This window comes from Belonocnema kinseyi, chromosome 1, assembly GCF_010883055.1.
Source record: "Belonocnema kinseyi isolate 2016_QV_RU_SX_M_011 chromosome 1, B_treatae_v1, whole genome shotgun sequence".
Lineage (NCBI taxonomy): Eukaryota > Metazoa > Arthropoda > Insecta > Hymenoptera > Cynipidae > Belonocnema > Belonocnema kinseyi.
Genome location: NC_046657.1, coordinates 26510271 through 26530326, shown reverse-complemented (window position 1 = coordinate 26530326; position 20056 = coordinate 26510271). Strand labels below are relative to the sequence as shown.

Below are 20056 nucleotides of genomic sequence, written 5' to 3'. Positions count from 1 at the left end.
TGAAATTAATCTTTTTTGTTGAAAATTCAAGTGTTCCAGCTAAATATTCATAATTTAATTGAAAATTAACATTTTCTGTCTAAAATTCGACTATTCCAGTTGAAGATTCATAATTTGATTTAAAAATTCATCACTTCGGTGGAAAATTAAACTATTTTGTTGAATACCCATTTTTTTGTCATTAATTTTTTTCAGCTGAAAGTTTAACTGTTTCATTTTTGGTAAAAAAAATGGATACTTTTTTTGGAAAATTCCATTATTTGTTTCAAAATTAATTTATTTTGCATAGTTTTGCTCTATTGTGTTAAAGGATGTTTCGAATGAACTTCATGAATTCAAATAAATGTTTGAAACAGTAAATTGTAAATTTTTCTATAAAAAATCGTAATACTAGAGGTAATATAGTAATTTTCTTAAATATATATTCTTGATTTTTTATTTAAAATTGTAATAAAAACTTATTTTTAAATTATGCGTTATGAACTTTAAATAAGACCGCGCTTAACGACACATGCGCAGTAAGAACAAGAAGCATTGCGTCGGCGAATACACCGACCATGCTTCCAGTCAACAGTGCAGGAGGATAATGCGTCTCCCACAAGCGGAGTAGAGGGGGAAGAGGTCCCAGGTAGTCATCGGAGAATTGACTTTCCGGAAAAGTACGGGAAGGGAAATGAAGAAAGTGAGAATGAGTTGAAGAGGTGAAGTAGGGGAAGGGTGAAGGAGTGCATGTGGTAGTAAGAAGAGGGATAATGGAGGAAGTGATAGAAGGAACAGTAGAAGTAAGGGTAGCAAGGGAAGAGAAAGTTGTGAAAGGGAAGGTTCGGAAAGCGAAGGGACTTTGTGGAAAGGTATGGGAATGTCGGGAAAGATAGGGGAGGGGTTTTAGAAAAGTTGGGTGAGTAGGGGAGAGAGGAAGAAGAGGAGGGATAAGTAGGAAAAATTTGAAGAAGTAAATTTGGAAGTAAGAGGAGAGATAATAATGGAAGTGAGGGAATGATTGGTAATGGAAAGTTGGGGAGGGGAAGTATGGAAAGGCCGAGAAGGTTGGTAGTGAGATAAGGAAAGTGAGCGTGAATGAAGGAAGAAAGTAGAGTTTCCATAAGTCGGGGAAGGACGTTAAATTAAGAAAAGTGATAATGGAGGAAGTAAAAGGAGGAAAATAAGTAAAAGTAAGGCTAGCAAGAAAAGAGAAGGTTGGGAAAGTGAACAGATATTGGGGAGGGGAAGGATGGGGTAAAGAGGGGATGGGTATTAGAGAAGTAAGGGTTAGTAGGGGAGAGAAAGTGACGAGAGAAGAAAAAGATTAGCCATAAGTAGGGAAATCTGGGGAAGTGAAAGTGAAAGTAAAACGTGAGATCGTAAGGGAAGTGAGGGGAAGAGAAGTTAGGAAGGAAGGGATGCATTAAAATGAGCAGCGAGGGAAGGGAGGGGGAATTAGGCGAAAAGAGGGAGAGAAAGGGAGAGAAATTATAGCAAGGAAAGATTTGTATGACTTAATAACCCTATTAATAGGCTATGAAACCCTTTTTTTTCTACTTACACTAATTTTTGGCATTCTTTTCTATTGCAAAAAAAAATTAAACATGTTTACAGTGACGCATCCGATTATGTGTGATGCCTGTCACAGAGAGAACTTTGCCGGCTTTAGGTATCGGTGTCAAAAGTGCAACTCTTATCAGCTTTGCCAAGATTGTTTTTGGCGTGGTAAAGTTTCAGGAACACACAACAACGATCACGAAACAAGAGAATATAGCAGTTTTGTAAGTTTTGTAAATTATAATCAGTATTTTGATTTGTAAATTAAATTTTTTTTAAATCTTGATTGAATTTATTTATTTCAGAAATCACCAAGTAAGCAAATTGGACATTCGCTACGGAAAAGCTTTAGGTGTGTTCCCGAAAAAGGGAAAAATCATTTACCAAGGTTTCCAGAACAGCCAGAAAAAACCTTGGACTTGTCGCATATTGTGTAAGTAATTTTAAAAACAATAGTTAAAAATTCAGAGTGGCCGTTTCAATCGAAGAAAAAAAACGCGCTCATTTCCTGGTTCACACAAATTTTTCACGGTCAGAACAATAAAAAGTTATTAACTATTAGAGTTGTATTTTTTATTCGAAGAAATCAATACAGAACTTTAAATTAATTTGCATTTCAATTAACTAGTTTTAAATTAAATGTCGTTAAACTGCAACATTTTAAACTTTTCTAAATTGAACAGTTCCAAAATTTTTGGTTATAAAATATAAATCCACGCTATCTTTTTCAATGCTTTAAATTAAATAATGTTTTAATAAATTTGCGTATTTTCAAAGAGAAAATATCGTTTTAAAAAATTTCAAGTGAAAAAAAATTGAGAGATTTTTTTACCAATATTTTTTGAATCAGGAGATTAATTATTTGAATTTCTTCCCAATTACTAATTAATTGAAATTATTCCAGGAATCTTAGGAAAATTTTTTTAATATATTAAAAACTTTCCAAGTTCTATTTTAAAGTCCCAAAAAAGCTACATTTTGTTTGAAATCTATCCAAATTTTAAATTATTATTTTAATTTGTTCAGAAATTGTAAATATATTTTTCAATTATTCAAATTTTTCTAAATATTTTTTTTATTGTGCAAAGTAGAAATTTTGGAAATCTTTTTAAATGTTTACTTGAAATTAATTTGTAAAAAATCATTAAAATTTTTCCCGGGAATCAGTAGAAAATTTTTAATTATTATGAAACCTTCTATAATCCTTAAAAACCATCAAAATTTTATTTCCGAATCTACTAAAACCTACATTTTGTTCTACATTTTTAATAACTTTTTATAAATTTAAAAAACTCTTAGGTATATTTAAGAATGATTTAAGTGTTTCCTACAAATTTGGTTAAATTCTGCAAAATTAAAAAAATTGCCTTGAAATCTTCCTGATCCTTTTTTTACAATTTTGGAAATTTTTTGAAATATTCTTTTAAAATAAATTAAGAAAAATTGTTTAATATCATGAAATTATCTAAATCCTTAAAAAGCTTCAAAAATTCACATTTGGTTTTAAATGTTTTGAAATCTATTCAAATTTCTAAATATTATTTTAATTTTTCACATCCTTTTTTTGAACTTTAGAAATCTTGTTGAATATTCTCCAAAAATTAATTTTTCAAAATAGAAATAATTAAAAATTTTCCCAAAAATCTGTAAAAAAAATAAATAAAATATTTTGAAACCTTTGAAAATCCTTAAAAAGTTTCAAATTTTGAAATCTTCAAAAAACAACATTCTGTTGTAAATTTTTTATTATTTTAAAAAAATTTTTCCAAAATATTCGCATATCTTTTAAAATGATTTAAATGTTTCCCACTTTTTTTTTAATTCTGCGAAATTAAAATTATGGCCTTGAGATCTTCCAGATTCTTTTTTTTGTTGCAATTTTGGCATTTTTTAAAAAATTTCTTCAAATATTCTTATAAAATCAATTTTTTTAAAACAAAAAATTGTTCAACACCTTGAAATTTTCCAAAAGCCTAAAAAAACTTCAACATTTTTATTTAAAATTATTAAATTTTTTCACAAATTTTAAATATGTTTAAAAATGATTAGGCTTATTTAATTTTTTTCAATTCCGCAAAATTAAAAAAATGCTTTTAAATCTTTTACATTCTCTTTTGACAATTTTGGAAATCTCTAAATGTTATTTAAAAATTAATTTTTCAAAATAAAGTATCATGATATTTTTTTATAACTAATTTGGAAATCTTTCAAAATCCTTTAGAAAACTTATATTTTTATTTCGACATTTTTTATACCCTACATTTTGTTTTAAACTTTTTCAAATAAAAAATGTTTTTAAATTTTGCGTATCTTTTGAAATAATTAAAATGTTTGCTAAAAAAAATTCATTCAAAATTATCCCAGGAATCTTAAAAAAGACTGCTTAATATCTCAAAATGTTCTAAAATCGCTAAAAATCTTCAAAATTTTATTTCAAAATCTTTAAAATTCTATATTTCGTCTTGAATTTTTTCACATCTATTCAAATTTTTAATTATTATATAAAGTTTGTCAAAAATTTAAAATATGTTTTAAACGATTAGGATTTTTCTTATGTTTTTCAATTCCGCAAAATTAAAAAAAAATGCCTTAAAATCGTCCACATTTTTTTACAATTTTTGATATTTTAGAAATGTTTTAAAATATACTTCATCATCCTGAAACCTTTTAAAATCCTTAAATTTCAATTTTTCATGTCAAAATATTACAAAATCTACATTTTGTTATAAACTTTTTATTATTTTCGAAAATTTTCAGACACTTTTGCCTATCTTTTTAAATTATTTGAATGTTTCTTAAAAATTCCACAAAATTAAAGAAAACGCCTTGAAATGTTCCAGATTCTTTTTTTTTTTTTACAAATTTCGATATATTTTCGATATTTTTGTTTAATTATTTTTAAAAAATTTCCAAAACTTTTACATATTTTTAAAAATAATTCAATTTTTTTCTAAAATTTTATAAAAAATTCTGCGATATTGGAAAAATTATCTTGAAATCTTCCTGCTTCTTTTTTATAATTTTGGAAATTTTTCGAATTAAAAAAAAATCTTTTCCTTTCAAAATCGTTCACAAGCTTCAAAATTTTATTTGAAAATTTTCAAAAATCTATTTTTTGTTACATCTTTTCAAATAGTTTTTAACATTTTTTCAAAACTTTTACACATCTTTAATCTTTAACTCTTCATCTTTATAAATCAACCTTAAATTTTTCAAACTAAAAAATCATTTTGATTCTTATGTACCTTGAAAAAATGTTCATTCTCTTAAAACCCTTCAAAATTCTGAAGAAACTTCAATATTTTCTTAATTCATGAATCTTAAATTGTTACTTATAAATCAAAACTCAAAACGTTGTACAAATTAAAAGTTGTTTTAAAATTAAACTATTAAAGATTGTATGTTTGAAACTATTATTTTTTAAATTACATAATTTTGTATATTTTATTAAAAATTATTATTTAAAATGAACATTCAAATATTGTGTAATATTAAAAAATTGATTTATTTTTTTAGCTAAAACATTTCAAATTGAATTGAACGGGATTTGAAATTCAATGAAAGCATTTAATTATGCATCTATTAATTTAAAGTTATTCTGAAGACCTGGGTTTTCATCCCAACGGAGCTAAAGTCGATTTTTTCCACATCTTATGAATAAAAATCAATATTTAAATATTGATATGCGACCAAACAACAAAAAAAAAGTAACATCAAATATAATTGCTTTTAATTTATAACTGTTTGATTTATTTAAAACGCATTTTACAATTAAAGGGTTCGCGGCTCAAACCTGTTAACTGACATTTTTGTTTGAAATTTATTTTTTTGTATTTTCTGGAACATTTTTTATATGCAGTTAATATCCCGCAAACGAAACGGCAAAATTCCTTTTAGTTTTTTTAAAGTGGATTTTCGAAAATCGCGTTTTAGTATCTAGAGCATAGTTCCGCGGTCTAAACCTGTTAACTGCTTATGGCCTCTTATGGAAAATCCGTGCTTTTTCTCAAAAGCAGCTCAGTTTACTCGTAGAATAGGCCAGTGAGACGATACGCTTAGATTAGTAACAACCAAAATTTTTTGAAAGCACAGCGATGTTCGGTATGAGATTCCAAACATTTTAACATATAAAATTTTCCCGCAGCTTGAAAAACAACGTAGAAAAATGTGAGTATGGGAAAAACAATAGAGAATCAGCGGTAGAACACTGTAGATAACAGGTTTAGACCGCTGAACCCCTTGTAGATAACATATGAATAGTTTTCACTTATCATATAATGTTTGATTTCCATTCATATTATAAAACTAATGTGTATTATTTTTCTCTAGTAAATGAACAAAAAACAATTTACAGTTAAAAAAAAATATTGAAGATTACAAAAATAACACGGATGTTTCTTCGCCGTGTGATATTTCTAAAATGTCTGTGAACAGATTTAGACCGCGGAGCCTTCAATTCTCTTCATTCAAAAGTTACGCCTAAAAATGAAGACCGAAAAACCAATTCAAGCATAAAAATTTAATTTCAGACCACCTTCTCCTTTACCTTCTCACAACGGATTTCCAGATCCCGGTTTCATGGCTCCTTTCGACGCCGGTTCCATGGACAGTCGTTCGACATTACGAAGGTAATTAAAAAAATTGTATTGAAAAAAACTTGTTCTTCAATAAATTTCGATTTGATCTTTTATTTATCCAATCAGCATGGACAGTTCAAGATTGGACGACGAGCACAAATTAATAGCTAGATATGCACAGAGGTTGGCTCAGGAGGCACGAACTGTAGTAAGTCGTTTAAAATTTAACTATAGTTCTCGGTTCCTATTTACCGACTATAATGCTCTCAATTAAAAGCGGCTCTCGCGTTTTTCTAATGAGGTCAATTTCATATTCATTAATATTTTCACAGCCTCGCGCCGCTTCCAGAATGTCCCAGGCAGAGCAAACGGTAAGTCGAAGAGTTTGATAATAGTCCCTAGCGAATTTCGTGATCGTAAAGTTAACCACATATAGCTACCATAATTGATTTTCGAAAAGTAGGACAAAAAGCTTTGCAAAATTAGGACAGAGCAGGACAAAAATTTATTTCAAAAAGAAGATAAAGTAGGACAGGAAAGTTTGAAAAAAGAGTACGAAGTAGGAGAATATAGTTGGAAACCAGGTAAATGTAGGGGATAGTAGAATACAAAGGATTATAAATAAACAATATGTTTTTCAAATTAACTGTTTTATTAAATTGTATCAACGCTTAACATCGAATATTTTTATTGTTGAGCCCTGATTCATTCTAATCAATATCACAAATGCGAGTAACGGTGGCATCCTCCACACGCTAGAACAATTCTGTACCAATTCTAGAACGCTGCGACGTACGATCTGTAACATTTGTAGAAAAATTCTAGAAATCTGTTACCAGTGTTATGTAACAACTCTGTCTCAGATCTAGAAAGCTGTGAAAACCAATCTGAAACATTTCTAGAACAATTCTAGAACTCAATTACAAATGTTGTATAACAAATCATTAACATATCTATAACGCTGTGACAACCGATCTGTAACATTTCTAGAACAATTCTAGAACTGTGGTACGCTGCGTTATAAAAAAGCTAGGAAAATTTTATAACAGTTCTATAAAAATGCTATAACAGTTCTAGAACTGTTATTTATCAAATATGAAACAGTGTTATGTACTGCTCACAGCAATAGGATGTCCCGGGATATTCGATTTGACCTCATTTATGTGCCTGGTTATTCCTGGGATATCCGTCGGAATATCCTGCGAGTCGGAAATTTTTATATCTCCATAGATATATTTTGATCTGGGATAGCGGGTACGTATTCCCGGCTAACAAGAATTATACGTCTGGGACATCCACATTAGGGATATTCACAAGGGTCAACTCGACCATAGTGTTAGCGAACTTATCTTTGTTCCCAATTCGTTCTAGAATACACTTGTAACAGTGTTCTATAACACACTTGTAACATCGTTCTAGAACTTCGATATAACACTGTTAAGGCACAGTTCTATAACAAACTTGAAACAAATATTATAGAACATCTGTGTTCAGTTTGTTCTAGAACAATTCCATAGCAACTGTTACAGAACAGTGCTGTCACATAGTTCGAGAATAGCCATGTCACAATTTTGTCACAGGGTTCTAGAAAACTATTACCTTTTTGTTCTAGAACATTTCTGTCACCATCTTGTAACAACTGTTATAGAACACTGTTCTATTTTTGATCTGGATCAGTTACAGAATGTGTTTGCTGGGTTATATGCAAGCTTTTCTTGGTTTCTGATCGTCCAGTGTGCTTGAAAAGTTAAAAATAACGAAATCTGAAATTAGAAAATACCACCTGGTAATTGTAGTTGTCACTTGCGTGTGGTTAGATATAATTTTTAGGTTATGTCGTTATGATATCGGCGTTAAGAATTGGTGGCCATTTTGTTTAGTCTGACAAATGAACAAAAAAAATAAGACTCAAATGATCGTTGGAGCAAAATGCTCTGCAACAAAATTGATCCTTTTTTTTTACTGTGCGTTCACATCTGCTGGAAGTAGAATAATTGAAGAAGATAGAAATTCGGAATGGTAGAAGATAGACGGAAATATATATTGACAAAGAGGTAGAAAAAATTAGAAACCGCAGAACTGCCATGCGCCATCTGGTGTCAAAAAATTTAACTAGTCAAAGTGGGTCGGTATCAAAAGCCACGTGCTAATTGTATTAAAACTAATGAAACAAAATAATTAAAATAGCTGTGGTTAAGAAAGTGTGATAAAAAAAACCCGTTTCAGTTCAGGAATGGGTGCTAGAGGGATGAAAGTTAATTCCAATGTAAAAAAATGTATCGTGAGAGTTGAAAACGGCCATGCGGTGGCGCTGATAGTAACTTTTTTCTACGAAATCATGCAGTACCATAATAAAATTATATAAAAATTGCAAAATAAATATAAAAAACCCTTTAAAATCATTTTTACTTCATAGTGTAGTTAGGCAATAAATAAGACTTATGCACTTACTTATTATTTTGTTCAATAGAGGAAAAGACGGCATAATTGACATAATTCAAACAAAATACAACAATTGCACAAATATTCAGAACTTTTCAAAAATAATAAAAAAAAGTAAATAACGAAGACACAAATGAATGAAAAAAATGGCCGAAAATATAAATGATTACGGAATTATAACAATTCTATTATTTCAAATTCCGACAAGATTTTTAATTGACAAAAAATAAAATCCCAAATTTAAAACCATCCGAAACTAAAATTTACCGATTTCGAGAGAGAATTATAAAATAAATAAATAATTAAATTCCCACAAATATTTCAATTCCCGAAATTTAGAACTGGTGAACATAGTTAATTGATTATTTATTTATGAGCTTTTTATTAAATTACAAATAAGGGAAATAATTTAATTAATCATTCATTAATTATTTATTAATTTTTCCGGAAATTTTAAATAATTTATATTTTTGGCAATTTTTTCGCTAATTTGTGGATTTGTTATTCATTTTTTCGTTATGTTGTATTAGTTCCGGATATTCAAAAACTTTAAATGTAGTGATGAACAAATTTTTTTATGATGCCGTTTTACAATATAATGCTACAGTAGTCTTAAAGAAAGACTATTAACGAGTATTTCTTATCTTTGGCAACACTCAAATTAATCAAAAATTATTTCTTGAAGGTTTATAATAAATCCATGTTGAAATTAATTTCTTAGAATTGAGAACAAGAAAATAAGTATTAAAATTTTGTTGTTAAGTGTATGTAAATATAATTTTCATGATATTTTTGAGAAACTTAAAAAAAAGATTTTTGAATATTGCAGACGTGCCAGAAAGAATGTAGAAGATTTTAAAGATATTTTTATATTTCGTAGGATTTTCTGAAATATTACAAAAAATTCTAGTCTTTTTAAAAGATGTTTAGGAAAATATTTTCCTGAAAATATTTTTAACGAACTCAAATTTTTCTCCAAAATTGGAAACATTCAAAATTTAAAAAAAAATACCTTAAAATCTCCTAAATTTTCCCAGGAATTAAAAAAAAAATGTTTTTAATTTCTTGAAAAGTTTCGATATTATTTTAAAGCTCTAAAAATTAGTTTTGAAATCTTTAAAAATCTGCATTTCTAAAAATCTTTTTAAGCTTAAAATTCATTTTGAATCTCTTCAATTCTACTAAATATTTCATGAATTTACTCGATTTTTTATTTGTTTTTATTTTATAATCTTACGAAATTGAAACATTTTTGTTTAAAGTCTTGTAAAAGCTTTTTCCAAATCGTTTGATATGTTGAAAAATATTTTTTAATTTTCTCTTCGACTTTATTTTCAAGAATATAATAATATTAAAAACTTTAACACAAATATGAGGAAAATTCGTCTTTTTTTTTAAATTTTATCACACATTCTAAACTTTCTAAGCTCTAAAAATTATTAAAATTTTTCCTGCCTTTTTATTTATTCTGAAAATTTAAAAAATCTCTTTAAAATTCTTTATACTCTTGTGGAATTCGTTAAAACATTTAGTATTGTGTAGAATTTGTTAACATTTTATTAAGTGCTGCAGAACAGTATGCACGTATATTTAATTTAAAAATATATACTATCGATATAACTTGATTATTCATTTAAAAATTATTTATTATATGATTGGTTTTATTCCATAAGTATAAAAAAATTAAAAATTTCAATTATTATATTACTAGAAAAATGGAAATATCACCTTTTTATAACACAAATATTTCTAACTTACAGTTCTTATTTGTTGAAAATTTCTTTTTTTTAAACTCATTAATCGTATATCTTTTTAAGTTCTATTAACATTATTCAATGCAATTATTATTTTTTGACTTTGAAAAATTGTATTTTTGATTTCATATTAAAATATTTTTTTAAATGTTGCTCTCACACAAAACGTGCACTGTGACAACCTTCTATATCGTTTCTGTTAAAACGATTATATTCCCTACTATTGTACTGTTGTCGCAACCACTAACACTACAGTAATGTGGCATTTTTATTAAAAACCGTTACAATGAAACTTCTATACAAAACATTTTTAACTGTCAGAGAAAACGCATTGTAGAATGTAAACTTCTCGTTGAAATATCCGAGCTTCGTCCCCGAAACGGCAGAGTGCGCTAGTGTTCAGTGTACGGTCACCTTCTAGTCTCTTTAATACTCTTTGGTTAATAGATGTATGGGATCAGTGTTGCCTTTTTGAGTACAATTGTACTTTTTGCGTTCTACTTTCGGCTGGTGAGTACGTGAGTACGCCTCTCGAATTTTCAGTACACTCGACAATGTACTTTTTTTTTAGTACATTTGACTACAAAATTGTTTAAAAAAAAATTATTTTAGCTTTTTTCTTCGCTACGAATCACAACAGCAAGTACACATTTATCATTCCTTCGTTGGCTCACGCGTTCATTCATTAGAGAAATGGAGCCAATCACAGCCAATGAAAGAACACGTTTTGAGAAGATCGAAATCTAGTGGTGTTCTGTAATTGGCTGTTATTTTACGTTTTGCTTGCATAAGATTTCACCCTAGACTTGAAAGCAGTGATCCCAACTTTGGCATGTTGAGCTACTGCGTTTGACTGGCGCAGCGGCCCTCATTAGTCGCTATTGGCGCGCCAAATAAAAATTAAAAATTATATTTATACAGACCGTCATTTCAACCCCTCATTAATATGCATTATTTTTTCCATCATGAATAATTAATTGACATTTTGTATTTGGAAAATATTTTTCATTTTTAAAAGATTTTTTTAATAAAAAATAAGTTCACAAATTTAAAAAAACGTTATCATTTTTTGAAAGAAAAACTGTAACAAGTGATAGTTGACATTACTCAAGATTTTAATTATATCAACTTTTGAATTTCGCGCTAAAATCTTGTTAGATCAAGTCTATTCCGAGGCGCTGAGGTCGAAAGTACAATTTCAGACTTTTCAGTACAATTTCTTCCTAACGTGCGTACATTCCCAGATTCTCATCCCTTTATGGGATGAGATAGAGAAGAGCGGATTGAACATGATAGACAGGAATTTAAATTAATAGAGATAGAAAGAGATTGTCATGAATATATAAAAGATATGATGAGATAGAGAACAGGGGATTACGATCCTAAATTTGGCTCATTTTATGACTAATTTTCGCTATTTTTAGCAGGGAAGAGCACCATCAGATGCCAATATAGCATCCTTGGAAGCGTCGAGGGCTCAGAGGGAATTAATTTCGCAACTGGAGGCGAAAAACAAAGAGATAATGCGGGAGATTGCAAGGTTAAGGTATACCTGTGTCGTTTAACTTCCTTTATATCGAGCCTAAACCTCGTGATCATCCTACCGAACCATCCTAGAGTCACGCATGTTCAAAGTTTTCGGTTCAGCTTCTTGTATCCTTGGTTGCATAGAGTGCACTTTTAGAGTAGAGTAAAAATTGAATACAATAATATGAAACACTGTACAATTTGAAGAATTACACAATCTAAGGGATTTAGAGTTCTTCATAATTAATTGGGAAAAGAAAGATTGGCAGGATATGTTCTAGTCAATGACTTCTTTTATAAAGATTACATTTCGATCTTAATTGAATTTTTAAAATAGAGGCACTAAGAACGAGAGGTCACGAGATGGGCGTCGCTGATTCGACTGGAGCTTCACAGGGTGAAAGTACATCCAAGTTCATTAGAAACGTTAATTAGAAATTCTTGGCTACCTAAGGCCTATTGGATCGAAAAAAATCGCACCTATTGGATTTTGATGTACTTTCACCCTGTGAAGCTCCAGTCGAATCAGCGACGCACATCTCGTGACCTCTTCTCGTAAGTTTAAAAATCCTTTTCAATCTGCAGGGTTGCTTATACATACTAACAATTTTTTTTATTTTCTAATTATTTATTTTCCTACTTGAACAAATGTAATAATCTGAATAAATTGGTTTAAAATTAATAAAAAATAAAATGATCTTTTGGTTAGAAGTACTTGACCTTGGAATTCGAAACAGCAACAGGAATCTTGAACCAAATCAATGAAATCGAAAGATACTCACGCAATCTTAAACTTTTCTATTTAAAAATCTGGATTAGCACATTAGGAAGATCTACTACACCATACCGTTGAAAATTGTGTGTTCTCTCACAATTTTGAACGGTAATCTACATTTAGCATAGCTCATACATCATTCAGGCACAAAATAACAATATCAAGATTCATCACATCACAAGTCACAAACAAGTTAGAAAAAGAATAGCAGGCAATAGAACATAGATTAGGCTATTCTGCTATCGTTTTTCTTGTATCACGTCACAACCCAATTTTAACGTAAAATCAATTTTCAATTGTTAGGAGGCAACAAGAGATTGAAGCAGCTGGTTTGGAAAATCCTGCCTTGATGTCAGAATTGAGGGCTCTTAGGCAAAGAAAAGATGAGCTAGAGACTCATCTTGCGACTCTTCAAGATTCTAGGAGGCAGTTGATGGTACAACTCGAGGGTTTGATGAAAATGTTAAAGGTATGTCCAATCTTCAAAATTTAAAATAGGACTAAAAGTCTTTCATGTAACACGAGAATGTTTTTCTCGCGTTTTCCAGTGATTTAGGGACCCAAAGTAGGTATTTGTTGATTATGCGGTGTTTTATCCTTTTAGGTCGATAAAGTGAACTTTAGTGTCATATGCGCATGCGCATATTGGTAGCCTCTAACCTAACCTCGAAAGTAAAACGTGCTACACACATACTCTATCGACGGATAGCAGTAGTGTCTAAATGTGATTGGTTAGATAGGTGATAGGGTATTTACTCAAATCCTAGAAAAAAATTCCCTGACAATTTCCAATTAAAACAATTCATTTTCTACTAAAAAAGGCAAATTTTCAACCAAAATGATGAATTGTCGACTAAAATAATTAGTCTTCAACCTGAATAGATCAATTTTTAACTAAAATTATGAATATTTAAGAGAAGCATTACAATTTTCAACTAAAATTATGAATCTTCAACTATAATAGATTATTTTTTGATCAAGAGGATTAATTTTTTACCAAAAACGTCCATTTTTTAAAGCAAAAAACATAAGTTTACAACTGTAATAATTAATATTTAACTGGAATACTTTTATTTTTAAACAAAAATATTAATTTTCAAACAAGATGATTAATTTCCAAAGTAAAAGATTTATTTTTCACCAAAAAATGACAATTTCTCAACAAAATACATAATTTTTCAATTAAATAGTCGAAATTCCAACTAAAAAAGACACAATATTTACAACCATATAGTTGATTTCAACCAAAAAATATATTTTAATTTTCTGATTAAAAACAGTTGAATTTTCAGCCAAAAATATAAATGAGTAAGATTAATTTTTTACGAAAAAGAACTAATTTTCAACTACAAATAATCAATTTTTAACAAGAAGTAAAATTTCATGCTATGTTCCAATATGAGCAATATAACATGAAATATTGTAGAAATATGGATGCAATAAAGTATGTCTGCTTTTTTGCAATATGAGATCGATAAATTTCGATGATTCAGTACGAAAAGAGCCCGATAGATGGCACCGCTGGATGAAGTTTACGTGCCCTGCACTAGCGATCTGCCTTACAGACTTTAGAAATGGATGCTGCAGAAAGTTTCTTTACCGACTAAGCTTGGTTAGGAAAAATTATCTTGTAAAATATAGAAATTTGTATTTTATACCATAATCTACTGTTCTATTCTGTCGGATCCTCGAGCATTCATTTCTTTTGATATGATTATGCAATTTTATCAAGGGTAAGGAACACGACGCTTTTCGTTCCAGAACGCTAAGAGTCGTCGAGCTGAGCAAAGCGCCCTTGTATTCATAAAAGCCCACGATTTCAGGTTGAAGAACACTTAATTCATTCTCGACTAGAAAGTTTAACTTAAAGCCATGTGACGGGAGGGTCACGTGACCAAGCCTGGTCTTCAATTTTCCTTTCCCAACTTACGTCTATACGAAATGAGGTATCGCTCTGAAAGTTTGGGAAATGAAAGAGGAGGTAATAAAGTCCATGTCTCTGCTTTGTTCCGGTGGAAATGCTGAGAAAAATTTTTTTAAAAGAAAATACCAGTGTTAGTTTTCTTTCCCAACTGTTGTCAATCCCTGCAAGCAATTTTCAATGTTGTCAATGGCCTAGTTATGAGGTTCACATTTATCAAAGTGGGGCTAAACAGCAAAAATCGCTCACGAACATTATGCACAAATAATGCAAAAACTAATGTTTGCACTTGAAATGCAAATAAACATATTTGGTCTTACATACGTATCAGTCTGGTATCAGCTGTGTCAAAGCACTTCTGCTGTAAAACCTAAATGTGTCCGTCGATAATCGTTATTTGCATAAATAAACTTTTTTTTTCCTCCAACTCTTTGCAAGACCACAAACGATTCTTTCATATTTATTAACATTTCCCGAAAAAAATGTCCGTGTTATTTAAACTTTTATTTTTCAATATGGGTGAAAAAATATTGATCTTAGGGCTGACTTGATCAGCTGTTATACTTATCACATGGCCTTAATATAATGTCAAAAATCACATCAAAACAAATAAATGCTCGAGATATCGATAAAGAAAACGGAGTAGCCGTCAGGATTTCTTGGCTCTTGGATCACCACACCATTTGACAGCCCACCACGACCAAACGCCATTATACCTCGTGGTGAATTATTTTCAATATATCAGCTAATATTGCAAACTTTATTATAAATTGGCAACAATTCCTTATATCTGTATAATGATAATTATATCTTAATAATATCAATTTATAATAAATCTGCAATATCAGCCAAAATATTGAAAATAGTGCACGATGCATGGCATTCGGTCGTTGGTGTCAGTCTGTCAAATTGTGTGGTGCTCTAAGAGCCAAGAAATCCTGACGGCTACTTTGAGGTTCTTTGCCGATATCTCGAGCATTTATTGTGATGTTATTTTTAAAACATTACATTAAGTTAAACTTTCTGATGGAGAATTAATTAAATATTCATCGACCTGAAATCTTGGGCTTTTATGAAAACTGGGACAATTTACTCAGCTCGGCGACTCTCAGCGATGTCGAACGAAAAGCGTCATGTTCCTTGTCAGAATAAAACAGTGGATTATGGTATATATTCCTTTCGAATTTTCTACAAGCTTCTTTTTTTCGAAGATAGCTCAGTCGGTAAAAAAACTGTCTGCAGAAGCAAGCAATTTTTAAAGTTGTCGGTAAGGTAGATCGGCAGTCATCAAATATGGATGATTCGATTTTTCAGAACCACCAAGCCTCTCCAAGGTCAACACCAAACAGTTCACCACGAAGCACAAAATCACCACCGCTGCCTCCGGGTGCAATTCCCAGTAGCAGGTCAGCACCACCAACACCTGGTGGGCCTCTATCGGCCATGCAACAACAACACCAAGTTCAACACGCGATGTCCCAAAGCTACCAAAGCCCAGTGCCCACAACATCAGTAGCAAATATGTCGGGAAACGCTATGCTAGGAACGGTACAGAATCCTATACCGGATAATCTCTCTTGTGTTGGAGGAGATGTAAGGTAGGAGGGCATGTGAAGGAAATTGTATTGCGAACTGAAATAAAGACACGAATAGTCAAAAAGGGGGGGAAGGGAAGAACGATTGCTTAGCAGTAGAAACGAGTGAATGTCAATCAACAGATTTTCACTTGGCCAAAGGCGGTTTAGATTTCTGTTTTCAATTTGAATTCAAGACGAACCGTAGAGAGGAAAGAGCCAACATCACCCTAAGTCAAAAAAGTCAATGCCATCACCAGCAATCAAAGCTAAAAATTCGTTTTTCAAAAAACCACTATTTAATTACTTTTGGCCAGTGACTACCGTCGATTTGTTAAAAATTAGATGCGATGAGCAGTTTTAAAGTGCATGTCATAAACACAGGCTACAAAATATGAGCATGAGAATTAGACAGCTTTATGTAATTTCGTACTTTCGTTTCAGCGTTTTTATTATTTTGTACCAGCTTTCGTTTATGGATTTTTTACATTCTTACAACAAAATATCGTCTAAAAACAATTTGCACTTTCGCGTTTATTAAGATTTTGCGGCCTGTTTGTTAAACTATTGAAATTTTTATTGTGGCGGTTTTGTTTGTATTTCATTTGTAAATTTCTATACAATTTGCGGTAACGGGCGAGATAGTTTACGTTTATTAGTTTTAAAGGGTTGATATAATTATATTAATTGTTTTTCAAGAAATATGATCTTTTATTTTTGTAAGTATAGATGCGAATGAGTTGATCTAATCGTGAAAATATTATTTTAACTGTTTATTCTATAATTGATTAATGTATATTGTAAAATCGGAATCATTTCGAGTAGTGTGACAGGATCTTTTCAATCCGAGAAAGTTTTTATTGTTGAAAAATCTGAAATGATTTCAATTTGGCTGTATTCAATATGTTACTTTGTGCGTGTTTCTAAAGTATTTAGCATGGACTTCCGTAATAACAAGTGGGGTGTTCCTTATTACTTAAAGATAACATTTTTCCGAAATGTTGAGCAATATCGGAAAAAGATAATATTTTCGAAAATAAGGAACATCCTAATCATAAGCAAGATTTTTATTTGCACTGCACCTTATCAAATTTGAAACCCAATCACGTTTTATTTCCACCTCCTCAGCTTTACAGAAGCAATTCCAATGAAGTTTGAAACTTCACGCAGAAGTCAAACACTAGTACAAAATAATCTACTATTTAAAAGATATTTTATTAAAGTTTAGGGAAAATTATATATTTTACGTCCGACTGCGCTGCATGTGCGTGTGTTTTAGCAACACTAGCAGCGAAAATCAATTTTTATTAGCTTGTGTTCGCTTATCTATTAGTGTCTTATCATCCGTAGCAATGTCCAGTGTACAGTAGAATATTGATGATCTGTTAAAGCTGGTAATAAAAGCATGCTAAAAGAAAGTTTGATTTTTCATCTTTTATTTCAGGGTGGTCACTGAACCGGAAAACTACCAATTTTTTCAATAAAAAAAGAAAGAATTGAAAAAAATCATTGAGGCTGTTGGAACTCAAACTTACCAACCTCCGGTGATAATTCGATTTTTAGGTTTTAAAAATGCAATTTGAACATTTTCCAGATCCCGAAAAGGGTTTCGTGGTGGGGGTATGTGCGTCTACTATATAGTTTTTCGGAAAAAAATCCGGTAACTGCCAAAAAATAAGAATAAAGTGGTGTAGCAAAACAGTGAATTGAGCAGGATGCCGACTAACAGCTGTTGGCGCTGATAGATCAACTGTACTTAACCGTACTACCAAAACTCAGCCCTGTGCGTCTCTCCATATTTCAGATCTTAACTTCAACCCGCAACTATCCGAAGTTCATTAGTTCCAAATATCTCCATCACGGCGCTGTTTATGCCATCCCTCCCTGTTTTTGCAGAAAAAGCAACAGGACTAGATCACTTTTTTAAAATTTCTTAGTAAACAGAATGTTATTTTCATGCAAAAAATGATTGAAATCAAAACAATGTTATTCATTTAACATTTCAAAACAGTTTTCCAATCATTCTCTATGAATACTAAAGAGAAAATAATAATTAGAATGTCGCACAATAATCCTATTAAAGCGGAATATATCTTAGATGTGAATTTGAATAAAAAATAAAGTATGAATTTAAAATTTATTGAATTGAAATAAACGTATATTTAAAAAAATGTTATTTAATAATTAGTGAGAATTGCTTTCTTTATACTTTTATCATGATATCCTTCAAACGAAGTCTTTAAAACAAGGATGTAAAAATATTGAGAGAGTTGACCATTTTTTAAACTAAAAACAAAAAAATGTCGATTCTATTCTATAAACATTTAATCATTAATATTATTATATTATGTATTAATTAATGGTATCATGATAATTTATTTATTAATAAGTATTTAATAATAATTATTCTGTACACGAAATTTTACAAAATTTTAATTACAAACACATAATTCATAAGTTTTAGAAATTCGAAAACTTAAAATTAAACCGTTTCTCAGCCTAATACTTGTCGTCGTCGAAATTTAATGTTTCTATTACTCTACATATTCCATGTTTAATTATTAATACTCACGTAATCGTCAGACATTTTTTCACCCAATGGCCAGTCTCTCTTCTTATTCGCTCCGTGCAAGTGACTGGAGGGGATAGCCAGAAAGTATAACAGCGCGCAGGGTGGCGAAACGTGAAAGACTGACGGCCGTGTGTCGTGCAGTATAAACAATGTGGGGTAAATAAAAATTAACTGCTTTTCTGAAATTCATCATTGTACTTGCAATTTTTATTTGAATAACTTTCATTGAGCATTAAAAACAAGAATCAGTCGGGACCGTGCGAAAATTATTGTTTTTATATACGTTTCATTGAATGAAGTGTCATTTTTTGGAGGTTAAATTTTTCGAAAAACTTCTGAAAGGTGGTCAGATGCAACCCGCTGGCTCTTCCTATCCAGCCTATGCTTTAGAATTGTCATGAGAGTTGACCGCGACCACGGTGGCGCTGATTGTTCATTGGGCCGAGATTCATTGAAATGCATGGGAAGAAACGTAAAAATTAAATTTTTATATAATAAAAACATTTTATCGATTTTTCTTCTGCAGTACGCTAATCAAGAAAGCTTCTTATATTTTTCAAAGCAAAATTTATTATGAAAAAGTGTAAGTTGCTCGAGTTTTAAACAAAACTTCGGTTTACTTTTTGGCGGCCAGTTCAAATAGAAGTTCTGTCATCTCTATTTAAATTTTGCTATTATTATTTATTGTCTTAACTAAAGTGATTGTAATTTTTATAATCCTTTTTTTTTAATTTTGGAGTAAAATTGAATTTATTGTTTTAGCCATGGAGTTTTGATTTCTCAGCTAAGACTTTTTGTTGCTGTTTCTGTAAAAAAATGGCATAAGAAAGGGACATTTCAAAAAGTATATCAATGGTGAAACATTGATAAAATTGCTTTATAAATCGCTAAATATATAAAGAACAGTTTATAATATGATGGCACAGAGTTTTTCTTATTTTATTAATTATTTTATTTTGTATTTAATACATAAAAAAATTAAGGCAAAAAAGGAAGTCTATAGAAGTTTTTAATTTTATTATGATTTTGATCTTTCAATATTGTTGTAAATTGGAAGTCGTTGTAACTATAGTTTCGATTTTCAAAAACATATTTGCAAAAGCAATATTTAGGAAAATGAATAGTCTTAAATAATTTTTTATTATTGTTTCAAATCTTATGACGAATGTTAAAAAAAGTACAAATTAATTTCATAATTCGTCTATAATTATAAGTAAATTTAAACGGCTTTCTTTAAGAAAAGAAAAATTTTAATATAAATTTAAATAATAGTTTATGTGCTATATTAACATAAAAATTAATAAAAATAGAACAGACTGCCGTTTTTGTGTCCATTTTTTTATTTTGGAAAAATTAATTTTTCAAGTATATATAC

At 30.1% G+C, this 20056-nt stretch overlaps 1 protein-coding gene across 1 annotated transcript in view; it reads left to right on the top strand.

Moving 5' to 3' along the window:
- Positions 1-20056, top strand: part of LOC117172120 (dystrobrevin beta) — an 83402-nt gene that overhangs the window by 54298 nt on the left and 9048 nt on the right. The window contains exons 7-14 of the mRNA XM_033359951.1: positions 1597-1763; positions 1845-1972; positions 6069-6167; positions 6243-6324; positions 6449-6487; positions 11740-11858; positions 12918-13083; positions 15850-16133. Coding sequence (XP_033215842.1) covers positions 1597-1763; positions 1845-1972; positions 6069-6167; positions 6243-6324; positions 6449-6487; positions 11740-11858; positions 12918-13083; positions 15850-16133 — 1084 coding nt within the window. The remainder of the gene's footprint in view (positions 1-1596; positions 1764-1844; positions 1973-6068; positions 6168-6242; positions 6325-6448; positions 6488-11739; positions 11859-12917; positions 13084-15849; positions 16134-20056) is intronic.